Source organism: Tursiops truncatus, chromosome 4 (assembly GCF_011762595.2).
Source record: "Tursiops truncatus isolate mTurTru1 chromosome 4, mTurTru1.mat.Y, whole genome shotgun sequence".
In the NCBI taxonomy this organism is placed as follows: domain Eukaryota; kingdom Metazoa; phylum Chordata; class Mammalia; order Artiodactyla; family Delphinidae; genus Tursiops; species Tursiops truncatus.
Window position 1 is genome coordinate 45,517,538 of NC_047037.1, and position 14,876 is coordinate 45,532,413.

Consider the following 14,876-nt stretch of genomic DNA (forward strand, 5'->3'; position numbering starts at 1 on the left):
TCAAGATCTAATAATATTTGGATCCAATCAACTTTTTTAGAGTTTTTCCCTTTATCCTTCTATCCTTGGTTTTCAAAGTAAAATGTGAATGTCCAGCTATTTGAGAGGGCTACTAGAAGCCACAGGGTAAATATGGCATGCCTTCCTAAGTGTTCATTTTACTCAAAGGGTTTTAGGGAAAATATTTTTATATTAAAAATAAAGCTACATCCCACTACTGGGCATATACCCTGAGAAAATCAAAATTCAAAAAGAGTCATGTACCAAAATGTTCATTGCAGCTCTATTCACAATAGCCCGGAGATGGAAACAACCTAAGTGCCCATCATCGGATGAATGGATAAAGAAGATGTGGCACATATATACAATGGAATATTACTCAGCCATAAAAAGAAACGAAATTGAGCTATTTGTAATGAGGTGGATAGACCTAGAGTCTGTCATACAGAGTGAAGTAAGTCAGAAAGAGAGAGACAAATACCGTATGCCAACACATATATATATGGAATTTAAGAAAAAAAATGTCATGAAGAACCTAGGGGTAAGACAGGAATAAAGACACAGACCTACTGGAGAACGGACTTGAGGATATGGGGAGGGGGAAGGGTGAGCTGTGACAGGGCGAGAGAGAGTCATGGACATATATACACTAACAAACGTAAGGTAGATAGCTAGTGGGAAGCAGCCGCATGGCACAGGGATATCAGCTCGGTGCTTTGTGACCGCCTGGAGGGGTGGGATAGGGAGGGTGGGAGGGAGGGAGACGCAAGAGGGAAGAGATACGGGAACATATGTATATGTATAACTGATTCACTTTGTTATAAAGCAGAAACTAATACACCATTGTAAAGCAATTATACTCCAATAAAGATGTTAAAAAAATTTAAAAATAAAAAAAAATAAAGATACATGAATTCATGAAATAGAATGTAAAATTCACCTGGATTTTATAGATAGAATGCAAGTTTTCAAATAACTTTCTTGCTTGTAGGAGCTGTTTTGAGCTGTTAGGAATATTCAGAGGCTGTTTCTGAAGCACATCTCAGGTTCAAGCCAAGCAATACTCTTACTGCTCTCTAAGTATGCTTTGCATTTCTAGCTGCCTTTTTTTTTTAATTTATTTATTATTTATTTATTTATTTTATTTATTTTTGGCTGCGTCAGGTCTTAGTTGTGGCACGCAGGATCTTCGTTGAGGCATGGGGATCTTTCGCTGTGGCGCACCGGCTCTTCGCTGTGGTGCGCGGACTTCTCTCTAGCTGTGGTGTGTGGGTTTTCTCTAGTTGTGGTGCACAGGCTCCAGGGCACATGGGCTCTGTAGTTGTGGCATGCGGGTTCCAGAGCTTGTGGGCTCTGTAGTTTGTGGCACGGCGGGCTCTCTAGTTGAGGTGCGTGAGCTCAGTAGTTGTGGCGTGCAGGCTTGGTTGACCCGCAGCATGTGGGATCTTAGTTCCCTGATCAGGGATAACCCGGATCCCCTGCATTGTAAGACGGATGCTTTACCACTGGACCACCAGGGAAGTTCCCTAGCTGCTTTGTTTTTATTCATGATGGGTTCTTCGATTCCTCCATAGATTTCCTTTCACACACAGACCCACATCTACCTGTCTACACACCCATTTGTTAAGTCTATCTTGTTCTGTAGTCTTTCTTAATAACTAGTGCTGAAAGAAATATTTCCCTCTTCTGACCTCTTACATCATTTGCAGTTTACTTACAACATTTAATTAATATTATATAGTCTCTGCTCCTCTGCTAGATTGTAAGCTCTCAGAAACCAGGGATCATGTCTTATTCTACAACCCTCAGTGGCAATCATAGTGACCTACACATATTAAGTATTCAATAAATATTTGTCAAATGAAGGAAGGAAAAATTCTCTGCTCAGATGTTACCTCCTTGGGTAAGCCTTCCCTGACCACCCAAGCTAAAGACTCTTCCTTGAGTTTCTCATTCTTCATCTATATCATTTTTCTTTATTACATTATCATTATGTGATATTGGGGTCTTTACCTATTTGTCTGTTTCTTTTCTGTCTCTCCTACCATAAGTAGGCTCTAGGAGAGCAAAGACTTTGTTTCTTCCCCTCAGCATCAGTAGTGCCTAGAATAGTACCTAGAAAATAATAGGCATTTCATAAAAACTTGCTGAATCAATATATGAATTATTTTATTTTTAAATCAATAATTTAATGTTACCTTAGTATTAATATAAGGCTTAGCAAGAAAAGATAATATAAATAAGGTAATTTGCAGTTCTGAAATTGTCATTAATCTCATAATAGCTTTATATGCATATATTTTTAATTTTCTCTCTACCTGTTGGTAAGTTTGGTTGAAGAGGTTACCTTTTGGGAATGGAGAATGTGAGGGTGGGAGTGAGAGAGAAGTGATCAGTCCATATCTCTTCTATTATCTCTCAGACAAAATACAATGTCAGATGTCTTCTTTGCCAAGCTATCCATATTAACTAGGTATATTTAGGGAGTACCACCCAAAGGCACAAAATCCCTTTCATAAGATGGTATAAAAAGCCCTTCTGATATTTGACCTTGTGTGTCAAAATGGTGAGAAACTAATTAGCTGCCACCTTTCCCTTGAAACCTAACCTGAAACTTTCATTTGAAATGAGTTATCCTTAAAATACCTTCAGAATCCACACTGTATTTCTTACTTTGTACATTTCCAAGATAACTATTTTTTTTAAGTTTGTACTTTTGCCAAAAGTAAAACTGAAGTGCAGAATGAGCCCATTTTTAGGCCATTTGAGGAGTCTGAGAGATTTGTTCTTTCTGACATCGAAGGAGTTTACTAACTCCATTCCACACCTCACATTTGAAATCCTGGGAGTACTGCTACCGAGTCTTTGTGTCTTCTTGTGATGCCAACCTTATCTCTAATTCAGAATTTAGATATGATGACCAACTCTGTGAAAGCAAAATTAGTTTACCTGTCCAGGACAAAATTTTTTTTAATGTTTTAAAAAACAATCTCTTTTAGGATGAATGAGATAGGAAAATAACTTTTACCAAAACTTATCATGTAGAAATTGTCATGGTGAGAACAAAAGAACACAGTCAACTATTTGTTCCCTTGGAGATTAATTGTTCATGTTTTGTTAGTCCAATGATCATAAGAACGTATCTGTGTTCAATCCATTGCTTTTTAGGCCAAAAGGATTATCTCAAAGATAGAGAATGAGGTCAAAATAAATCAGTTCATTTTTATTCTTTTTCCTAAAATTTGCAGAGTCCAATTTTGGATACTGAAATTGTCACAAAATTAGTTTTGAGGGTTACTTGTGAATTTCAAACATACTCGCCCCGTCCTAGCCTCCAACAATATTATTCAGAATAAGTCACAACTTTGGAAATTTTCATTCTGATTTTTATCCTAATAATAGAAACTGACTGAGTCATATATAAGATTATGTATAGTTCCCTAGCAAGGCAATTATTAGGAATTTAATATCTTGTGATACATAAGTTTTATTGTTGAGGAACTTCAAATCCCTAATCTCATTTCCCTTAAAAATACTTTTAGAAATAAAATTATATCAACAGCTATTTACTGACCATTTACTTTTTAAAGGACGCTACTATCAATCATATTTTCAGAATTATTTCTAATTATATGAAAGATTCTCTTTTTATTTGTATAAGTCTAGATATTTTAGAGATAAAACCTTCATAAAGAGAGGTTTCTCCTTTAACTAAAAGAAGAGAAATGAAGTGGGGAAAACAAAGAGCTTGAGTTTATTTCTACAGAGAGTTGCAAATACAGAATCATGGAATTTGAGGGCATAAAATTAAGATAAAAATAAGATCAAATCTTAAACTATTATGATTATTTATTTGATTTCACCAGAACTATACATATTAGATGACTACTTTTAACAAATGCAAAGGTAATTGATCATCTATTCACTTAGTTTTACCAACATAAATACGGCTAGGTATTTAACCAGGTATTTTTTAACTGACCCTATGTCAATTCACAACTTTGTCTCTAAGCATATTTTGCTTAAGGTGATAAGAAACATATTTCTAGAAGTTCTGAATTTGGGGCTTCTTTTTTCTGATGGAAATATTCTCTAGATATGAAAGGTCATATTTCTAAATAACCAGCATGGGCTCTCTGATTCAGGCTTTGCTTAGGCCCATTTCACAGCGACATTTTCCATATCTTGCCTTGTATGCTTCAACTCCCCAACTAGAATGTGATGCCCTTGAAGGAAGGAATCCTGCTTCTTCACTTTCAGTCCATCATTGTTCCTAACTCCATGTTTTCCATCTAGGTGCAGTTTAAAGATATTTGTGGAAAGGAAAGGGGAAAAATCATGGTAAGCTAAAATTCTAAGGTATTGTTAAGTTGATAAATGTGTGGGTTTTTATGTGTTTCTTCAAGTGCACAAAACTGATTCATTAGCTTTGACATGACCAACCTACTCATTCATATTATTTATTTAAAAGTATATAATTGATCTCCCAAGATTTAATGACTCCGTCTGTAACTCAGGAATGGTGGAAAGAGCATGGACCTTGGCATAGAATTCTAACTCGGCTGCCTGCTAGCCTTGGCCAGGCTACCCAACCTCTTCAAGCCTTGCCTCCCTCTTTGTGAAAGAGAATTGGTAATACTTAGCTTTCTGGCTTACTGTAATGAGAGAATAGATTTGAATAGCTAGTCTGCTTTCCTCTAATTCAGAGTGTAATTACTGGGTAATCAATCTCTCTAACCCTCAGATTCCCTGTCTATTCAATAAACATTAATTAAGCCATTCAACAAATATCATTGAGCATCTAATGAGCCCCAGAAACTATATATATATAGCATATGTATATATATATATATATATATATATATATATATATGCTTATTAAATGCTCAGTATATCTATTCTTAGGTTAAATAAAGTACAGGAAACTAAATAACACAGAGACAAAAGGGGGCATATTTCCACCCTGGGCGTAAAGAGAAAGGTTCTGATGGAGAAGATATATGAATGAGACTTGAAATAGGAATAAACATTAGCCACATGAAGAATATTGGAGAGAGTTCTAGGTAAGGGGAGAGAATAAAAGCATGGGGTTGAGAAACAGTACGGTTTGTATGGAAAGAGTCTGACAGCAGGTTGTTATTTAAGTTTGGAATGTACACAAGAATGGGTGAGTATGAAGCTCAGAAAAGTCCAGGCCAGAGGGCGTTTCGTGGGTTTTCTTGTAGACACTTTAAAAAGCTTTAAACAGGGACGTGACATAGACAGATCGCATTGTAGAAAGAAATCACTGTAGAATTCATTAAAATGAGCAAGTCTACTTAAGAGGTAAAAGGGAAGCATTACTAGAGGAAAGGACAAATAAGAAGGCTGTGACATTCATGTATGTAGAAATGATGCTCTGAATTATACAGTTTAGTAGTAATAGGAACAGATTTGAAAAAATATTTAGAATATAAAATAGATAAGGCTTAGAGACTACTTGGTTGTGAAGTTGAGTGAGAAGGGAAAACCAAGGTGGATGAACAGGGTGTCTAGCAATTAACTGAAGTTCCAAATCTAAGAGAAGAAGCAGATTTGGGGAAAGGGAATGAATAATACATTCAGTTTAGAATATGTAGAATTGGGGATTGCAGTCAGACGCATCCAGGAAGCAAACGGATAAGTGAGCTTGGAGAGAGAAGAGCTGAAGATAGAGATTTGAGATATCTATAAAATATTGCCTACCTTCCGAGAGGAAGCTAAGGATTAAGTTAGATAGTGTACGTAAAGTGGGTAATGCTACAAAGCACTATGAATAAAATAAATTGGATGGCATATTTATGCACCTAACTCAATAAATGTAATTTCTATTCCATCTTGGGCAGAATTATCAGATCAATTTCTTTATTTAAATAGAGCCTAAAGTTAAAGTTACAGTATAACTTAACAGCCTCCTCTGGGTTTTAAAGAAAGCTTAATAAGCTGACGGTCAATCTTCCAGTTATTTCTTCTCAAATCACTAAACTATTATGGAGTTGGCTTAATGGACCATCCTCCCCAAGCCAGAACCAAAAAACCGACCTGTTCTCTTGCCTCTTTTGCTAAATGCCTCTTGGTTAAAAAAAGACCCTGCAAAGATCCTGCAAAATCCATCCTAACGTAAGACCTACTTAGGAAATATAATTTTTAAATTCATCAACATGAAAGTAAAACAGTATAATTGAGAATGCATTCATTCAACTTTCAATTCCAACCACAGGGATCCAAGTCCTGACAACCTTGTGGAAGATGGAAAAGATGGAGGAAAATGAGAGGAGTGGTAAGTTTTCCTCCACTCATTTCAATCCTCCCAAAAATTCCTCCCCAAGATTATAGAAAGTGACCACCCACCATGTTGGGGAAGCTAGTAAAGTAGTCTTGTTCAGGCTTCAGAGGTGGCACTAGGTCTCTCTCTGACCAGACAATGACGCTAAAGCTGGCTGCATGCCAAACTGCTGAGCTACACCCAGGCCAGCAGGGGTGGCACCAGCATACATTGTAAACCATTAGATAAAACAGGGGGTAAGTCATGGGACTTCTTGCACCTTGAGGGTCTGGCCAGCCCCCGGGGCTCAAGGACATTCTCAGACTTAAGAGTTAAGACCAAGGCATTTATGACAACAACCAGAGCTGCAAACTTCCACGTAGGCTGATCGTTATCAGCCTGTGGCCTGGTGCTAAAAGCTGGGGTCCTTTGAGTGGCAAACTGAAGTCTCAGCAATGGAGTGGACGCACCGCCTGGGACCTTCCCAAACGGGACTCCAGATTGCTGTTCAAGGGACTTCCCAGCGCTGCTTGGATCTGGATGTAGCTGCTTCCCCAATTCGGTGATGTGTAAACCTGTCTTTACCATTCTTTCTTAGTTAGTTATACTATTCTTTTCTTAATTAGTATACTGTAATCTCTGTTAATTCAATAAACTCTCTCTAAATTCTTGTTTGAGTGTAGAGCGGTTATTTTGCCAGCGAATCCTACTAACCTTGAAACCGAAAGTAAGGCTTTCAGCAAAACACACCAATACAGATCAAATCATTGGGTGTTCTTTTAAACCACTTTTGAATGACTCTGTATATCTAATCTTTAAAAATGTCCCCCTGTAACCAATTAAAAAAACTCACATTTGATGCTATTTCTAGCCATGGATGTATAAAAAATTAACTAAGAAAATGGTGTGTCTCCATAGTTTTGACTAACATTGATTAAGTTTTAAAGTTCTTTTCTGTTACGTTCAAAATTTAAAGTGGCTCAGCTGTATATTACACATCTCCCCTGCCATGATATTAGAGAACTTCACTTATTCATTGCCATAGGCTAATTATAGAGATCATTAGGCCGTAGTCTGCTGGAGTGGTTATGAGTCATTGACGGATCATGATTGCTCCCAGGGATGTGAAGCAGCTGTGTCTTTCAAAGGTGGGGATGATTAAATTAGTTCTTAATAGCACATAGAATATACATCCTATTAAGTACTATAATGAATGAACTATACTTTCTTTCTTTACTTATAGTCAAACCACCCCTGAAAACTAAGCTGTGTGTGTGGGTCACTATATTTTCTAGTCTGTGTTTACATTTACATTAGGCAAAAGCCTTCCCTATGACTGATAAAAATCCCCAAATAAATACTGCTGGTTTTCTAGGTATAAAATCTGATTTAGTCCTACTTCAAACCATTAAGATCATATTTCTATAGTGAATAATCTTGTGCAAATTACCTATTAGAGCAATATTTTGTGAACTGTCGAATTTATGGACAGTATATTTTCAAAACACATCACACTTTAATTTTCCTAGTGCTTATACAATGCCATAGAAAAGGCCATTTATGATCCCTTAGTTCTCTCAGGAAAAGAGGAAAGAAAAGTAATTTTCCTTATAATGAATGGAAAAATTGCTCCTTGAGAACAGTAAGTGGGCTGTGAAAGGCCCTTCTCTGCACTGATATGAAGGAGGTGCTAACATAGATTTCAGCAGGCTGTTCCCCTCTTGTGCTGTCATTTAAACTAAGTAACAAGAGAAGAAGGAATGAGTTCCTTTTACAGTTGAAGGAATGCAATTTATACATTAAGAATTTATTGACTATAAAATTTGGGAAACTTTTGGATTTAATCCCCAGGAAGTGGTATTATGTTTCTATCTGGAATGGTTAAAGAAGAAGATTCCCAAAGCCAGGAGAAAGCAATGAAACACTTCTCAAAGCCACTCAAACTACGTGATCATAGAATATTTTATTCACAAGCATTCAGTCAATTCCAAATAGAATTTCACTCACCTAGGTCACCAGCGAGTTAAAGACGCAGAATCAGTCAGGATTTCTATGTTCTTTTTTCCTTTAGATTTTGATTTAAATAAAACTTTCTCCTTTTACCTTCCTACAGTTTTGCATGAAGCGCATCATACCTGTCCCAGCCTGTAACCAGGATTTTCTTCTTAAGAACCAGGATGTGTGAAAACTCCACAGCTCCCTCTTGCCCAACATTTAGTGTGTGGTGACGATAGCCATTGAGGTCCCAGACCTTCAAGAGAAATAGTAAAATCAGCTTTGAGACAAGAAAAGAGAACGTCTTCTTCAATGAGTACATTAACAGAGTGTAATAGGATTATTTTACACGGTTTTGTTTACATCCTGGACTAGGGTTGATTCACTTGAGATACATAATAATTAAAGAAAATCCTCTCACCATTTGAATTTAGCTATTATATTTATTACTCATTTTGTAACCTTATCAGTCTATTCTAATATTGTTGATTCAAAGGCTATAAATAAGTGTATATTTTTTAGGGGGAGACAATACAAAATCATGAAAAGCCACATTTTGGAGTCTGTCAAAATCCTGGTTCTTTCTCAAAGTGTCTTTCTAAATTTTAGTTTCCTCATTTATGACACAGGACCTTTACTCTTCAGGCATGCTTGGGATTTTAAACATCTAATACAGAGCCTGAAATACAGTCATCATGTCCTAGGTTTCCTATCTTCTGCCAATAAAACCTCCTGTTGACAGTGCGTGCCAGACCCAAGCCCACAGAAGCACAAGCAATTCCAGTTTACCTCCTCAGGCAGTGGCTGAGGACGTAGACCTGATGGGTATACTTTAAGAGAGAAGGTCATTAGGTCACCGGCAGTTAAAACTAAGCCCTGCTATGAAACATTATTGGTTCATCATCAAAGAGCAAGTTGGCACCTTCTATCAAGATTAAAACACATATACACTTTGCCTCAAAAATTCAACTTCTAGAAAATCATCACACAGAGACACTCATATGTATGAAATGACATATTTTGAAGGATATTCTGGATGCTTTGTTTACAAAAGCTAAAGATTTAAATCAACTTAATTGCTCACTAACAAGAGACTGAACATCAGAATATGGAATATCTACAGTAGCATATAATGTAACTATTAAGAAGAATGAGTCACCTCCAAGTGTCCAAGCTTTGCCCAGAGTCGACCAGCTATGGAAACTTAAAGCAAGTTGCTTTATCTCCTTGGGCTTCAGTTTCCTCCTCTGGTATAATAATAGTACCAACCATGTAGAGGTGTGTGTGTGTAAAGTGCTTAGCACAGTGCCTGGCTCATAGTAACCATGTGATAAAATTTAACTAACATCATTATTGCTGTTGTTTGCATTCATATGAATCAATGTCCAATACAGGAAAATGCAGAGCAGCATGGACAGTGGACTCTGCCACTGAGAAAAAAATGGTGCTCATGGTCTAGAAAGATGTGCAAGAAACTAGTACCACTGGTAGCCACAAGGGAGGAGCTGGGAACAGGGGTAAGAAAGAGACTTTCTCTTCACTGTATATCCCTTTTATGTTTAAAATCTTATTGTGTGCATACATTATTCAAAAGAATTAATTTAAAAACAGACACTTCAAAACTGTGATAAATAGGGCAATACTTTTAAATCTTTGATTGCATAGGTACTGGGTTTTAGATTCTAAATTATAAATGAGATTGGAAAATATCATTCATTCTTGTTTCTTCATAGAATATGGCCAGCGCAGCTCAACCTTGATTTATGCATCCGACATACCTACACTGAAATTGTCAAAGTTCAGAATTCTGTTGTGCTATTGTGATAAAGATAAATGTACCTTCAAAAGCTGTGACTGTAATACTAAATTCACATTAACTTCTAACATGTCAAGGCTTGAGCTGAGACACTGAGGGGTATACATGCTCTTCACCCACATCACTTTTTTCTCCTCTAAATATGGCTCTTACCAAGTCCACCTAAAATAATACCCACAAAAAAGTATTGTAAAGACCTGACTGTCTCCAGATCCTATCAAGCTGTGACCCTTAGCTGGGACCATTTTTGTAACCATCTACAAGTCTGCCCTACACTAGACTCTATGACCAGTTATTCCCAAGATAGGGATAAAAATAATCTAATCCATTCCCTTCATTTTTCACTTCAGCCTTGTATCCAAGGACTGGTAAGTGGGATTCTCACTTGTTCCTTTTGCCTAAGCCACTGTCTAATACTCCAGTTCCAGTTATTCTTGTTTTATTCTACCTTGACTTATTAGGATTGGGATTATCCCATTACCTTCCCACATTTTACCAGTTCTCCCATGAACTAGATTACTTTACTTAAACACATTCTCCCAGTCCATACCTCATGCCATTACCCTTCCCAGAGGCCACGTTCTGCTGATTTTTAGAGATTCTCACTGCAACATGCTTCACACTGACCTTTGCAGCCTGGAATCTCCCGGAATACTTGCCCCCAACTTCCATAATGTTCTACCTACATATCTAGGTAGCTTTCCACTACCCTCCCATGCAGCCTATCTGAATGCATCTTACAACCTAACACAGAAGGTACATCTAATTAACAGCCTTCTGACCCCAGTTAGGACAGAAATTTGAGAACCATTCAAAGCTTATTCAAGAAACTGCCTTCTGTTGCCTCAGACTGTCACAAGTCATCTCTCATCCAACACTGTCATCTCTCTTGAAGCTGAGAAGAACAGAGAAGATTCACTGGTAAGCATGATTTCAGATTGTAAGTATCTAGTTTTGCCTGAAATTTTGATCACCTTTGCAAAGTAAAATACCACTTTCCTCCCAGAAGAAATTAATAATAGTTACAAAATTTAAAAGCTGAGAGGATGAAATAGTGTTAGTTTAGGATGGATAATAAATAAAATTATGATTGTTCTTCCTACTTTCCTTCTTTACTGTCTTATTACCTTCACATAAAAATGCAGATTACAAAATGGGTAACTTCTAAATATTCATTTTCCAAAAAATTTGCATCTATGCAATTTTTAAAGTTTACTTACTTGTCCTGATTTCTCATTTTGTATACCAAAAAAAAAAAAAAAAAAACAGAAAGAAAAATGAAAACTAGAGACATTAGCTGAAGCACATGAAAATTATTCAGGCTTCTTATTCCCCAGAGTGGTCCTCTATGACTTTCTGAAATAAGTAAGCCAAGTTGTGTTTTGATTCTAAATAATTTATTCAGAAAAACCATTTATTCATTTTTCCTCAGAGGTTTATTTTCCTAACAGCTTTGTTATTAGATGGTTTGGGTTATTTAGCTCTTCTTATCTTCTCATCTCTCTTCTTGAAAGGCCAAAAATACCAACACAAATATAGCCAAAGCTGTGTCTCCTCACACAATATTTTAGCCCCCTCATATCTGGATAGAAAAGCGTCACTGTGTTCGCACCTTTACAGTCCCATCTGTGCTGCCAGTCAAAAGCCGTGTCTCATTTGCATCGAGGGCCATTGTGCTGATTTCTGCGTTGCCATGGCAACCAGTAAACTGTTTGATTTTCTGCCCAGTGTCTATCATCCAGAAGGAAACCGTCGACCCCGCATCAGAACTGATTAGCTACAAGAAAATAACACTGTAGAGAAATTAAATATAGTTCCAGAATCCACCATTTTTATTTAAATAAAATATCCAGCCTGTGCATTTCCACCAGTGAGATTCCCCCAACAGTGACAATCTCGTAATGTATTTGCTTTCTTTTTATTAAGCTGATAACATTTCAATTTCTAGGCCAGAACTGAGGTAATGAAGTCATGATTCTCTTTATCAGAGAAGATAGGAATCTTCTTTCCTTACCCAGCTTAGTGTCTAGAGGCCATCCTGAAATCGAATCCTACTGAAATAAACTTATAAATCTTTCACATTTAGATGAGAAACTTGATTTTATCAGTCATGATGTTCCGACACTATTTACAATATGAAAAGAAACCTTTTATTATATATTAGCTTCCATTTAGCATTCGGAAAATAAAGCACTACCAGCCATTATGGGGAAAAGTTCATTTCAGCAAGTTGCTAGAGTTACTGCTTCTAATGCCATTAGTCCCTTTTTTTCCTCAAGGTACTGTGTATATTTTTACAACTAACACAATTTTTGATGGGTCACTAAAAACAAAGAACACAGGAAGGTTAAATATAAATCTGCATATACACTCCAAGCGGAAGGCAACCAAACAAATGCAAGAAGGGATAGGATTATATATAATAGTTCCATAGTAAGAAATTCAATAGTGTCAAGTAGACTGCTAATTTCAGCTCTAGGTATTTAGGCATCCTTTAAGAGATTTATAGGTTAAAACTACTTTGCCCATATGACTTTCAGACGCAAAGGCATGAAAGAAAAAACAAAAAAAAACACTGAACATAAAAATGTGTAGATAGAAAGTTGCCTGAAGTAATATCTAGATTTTAAGAAAATTTAAAGTGCATCTTTACCCACTTAGGTATTGATTACCAATGTATAAATATAAATGTATTAAGAATATGTTAAAATGTCACATTTTCATAATTAAATGGGTTAAAGTTTATCAAATATATGTTCCGAAGGCCTGGATAACTGGCTGTCATACATGTATTCACTCATTCATTCACCCATTCATTCACTCGACAGGCATTCACTGAACGTCCACTGGGTGCCAGCTCCATGGGGGCAGTGGGACTTCACTGATGCATCCCTGCTCTCAAGGGGTCTATAGTCTAGGCTTGTACACTAGAATCACTTTAAAAATCACAGTTGTGTACCAGACCAGAGACTCAGACTTGATTGGATCAGGCAGTGGAATTTTTAAAGAGCTCTGCAGGTTATTTAAGTATGCAACCGGGTCAGGTACTACTGGGCTAGAGGGAGAAACAGACAAGAAGTAAATCAATGCCCAACAATCCTACAAGTTTAGAGGTATCACTCCTGGGTGATCTGGGGGCACAGAGAGTAAAACCACAAATCCATTCATTGGAGTGGGGAATGGGGATAAAATGTGAGGAGGATCCATCAGGGGTTGAAGATAGGAACATGTATGTATTGAGTGCCGAGCCCTTTACACCCACTACCGCATTTGATCTTGAACGAAACTCTGTAAAATTATGTTATCACCCTCTCTCTACCAGTGATGAACTTGAGATTCTAATCAGTTAAGTACCATTCCCAAGCTTATATAATGAGGTTTGAATCCTGGGCCTTCTATGACAGACACATCATAAGGCCTTCCTCTATTTCAGCATCCTACCCCAGATAATTAAGAGTGATGAGAAGACAGAACTTGGAGGCTATTCCAAGCATGAGAAACAGTAAGAAGTGTAATGGAGCCAGAGTACAGACGATGAGATAAATGGTGGAATATCAGGTGAAGAAGCAAACTGACGACAGATATTTGAAATCCCTAATGAGCCATGCCAGAGAATAATGGGTAGTGTGTATTGTTGTTTTTTTTTTAAACTGGGAAAGGGTTCATGGCTTTCATTGGTTATCAGTGGCATGTATGACTCAAAATAAAATTAGGAGCAATCTCTTTGTTCTTAATAAGGAGGAGAGAGAGACTGTATTTTTGTTGGTTGGTTTGTGAAGGTACCTCTGGCAGCAGTGTGGAAAACGAACAGGTTGTGAGAAGACCATTTAGAGGCTGCTGTATCAGTCCAGGTGGAGATGCTCACCTGAGACAGTAGTCCCAGAGGTGAAAAAGAAGAGGAGGGATTGAATGAAAGGGGCACCGTTTAGCAATCTTTATGCCTCAGCAAAGAACTGATCGTGAGTGTGGGAGCTCTCGCAGACCTTTTTCCCCTGATATTACAACTGTTAATCAGACAATTTCTTAAATGATGTAAAACTATGTCCATGCTACACATTTTCTCTCTGTGAAATCAAAAGTAGCTTCAAAGTTTAATTACCATTATTAAGCTACAGTGCAATTTCTAGAACAAAAGACCTGGATCTTCATCATAATGTGACCTAACACTTTAATTATCATTCCATGTAACTGTGTTTCTATTTGTTTTGGTTTGTGCAGTATGCACGGTGGTTAAGCACTGGCTCAAGCCAGCATGCCTGAGTTTAAATGTCAGTGTCTGACCTTGGATTCATTACTTAATCTCTCTAAGCTTCAGTTTCCTCACCTATAAACCAGAGAGAATCACTGTCACTACCTTAAACCATTTTTAAGAGGTTGAAGTGAGCTAATATTTGTAAAGCATTGAGCACAGTTCATGGCATCCAATAAATGTCATAAAAGTTAGCTAGTGTTACTATTCTATTTAAGCTTAATCATCTGACCTTTTATTTGGACTCATATCCCTTTTCACATCCGAATCAATTTAAGAAAAACATTTAATGTCTTGTTTTTTTCCAACCATGAGAGTGAATGTAGACAGCTACATGTCAGAAACCAGCTTTTAAGATGTACGTTGAAATTTAAAATTATATCACACTTGGAATTTTCTCACATAACTATTTAAGAATTTGGATTGTATTCATTAAAGATAAAGCCATGAAAACATAATATTCCAAGCATGAGTAAAAATTTTGATAGTCATCTTTGAAGAAAAGGTTAGGGGATTTTATGATTTCAATTCAA

The 14,876-nt window shown here is 36.9% G+C and overlaps 1 protein-coding gene across 1 annotated transcript in view; it reads right to left on the bottom strand.

Moving 5' to 3' along the window:
* Positions 1–14,876, bottom strand: part of WDR49 (WD repeat domain 49) — a 135,344-nt gene that overhangs the window by 40,254 nt on the left and 80,214 nt on the right. Inside the window, 3 exon segments of the mRNA XM_033855200.2 lie at positions 4,718–4,729; positions 8,419–8,534; positions 11,707–11,871. Of these exon segments, the coding sequence (XP_033711091.1) occupies positions 4,718–4,729; positions 8,419–8,534; positions 11,707–11,871 (293 nt within the window).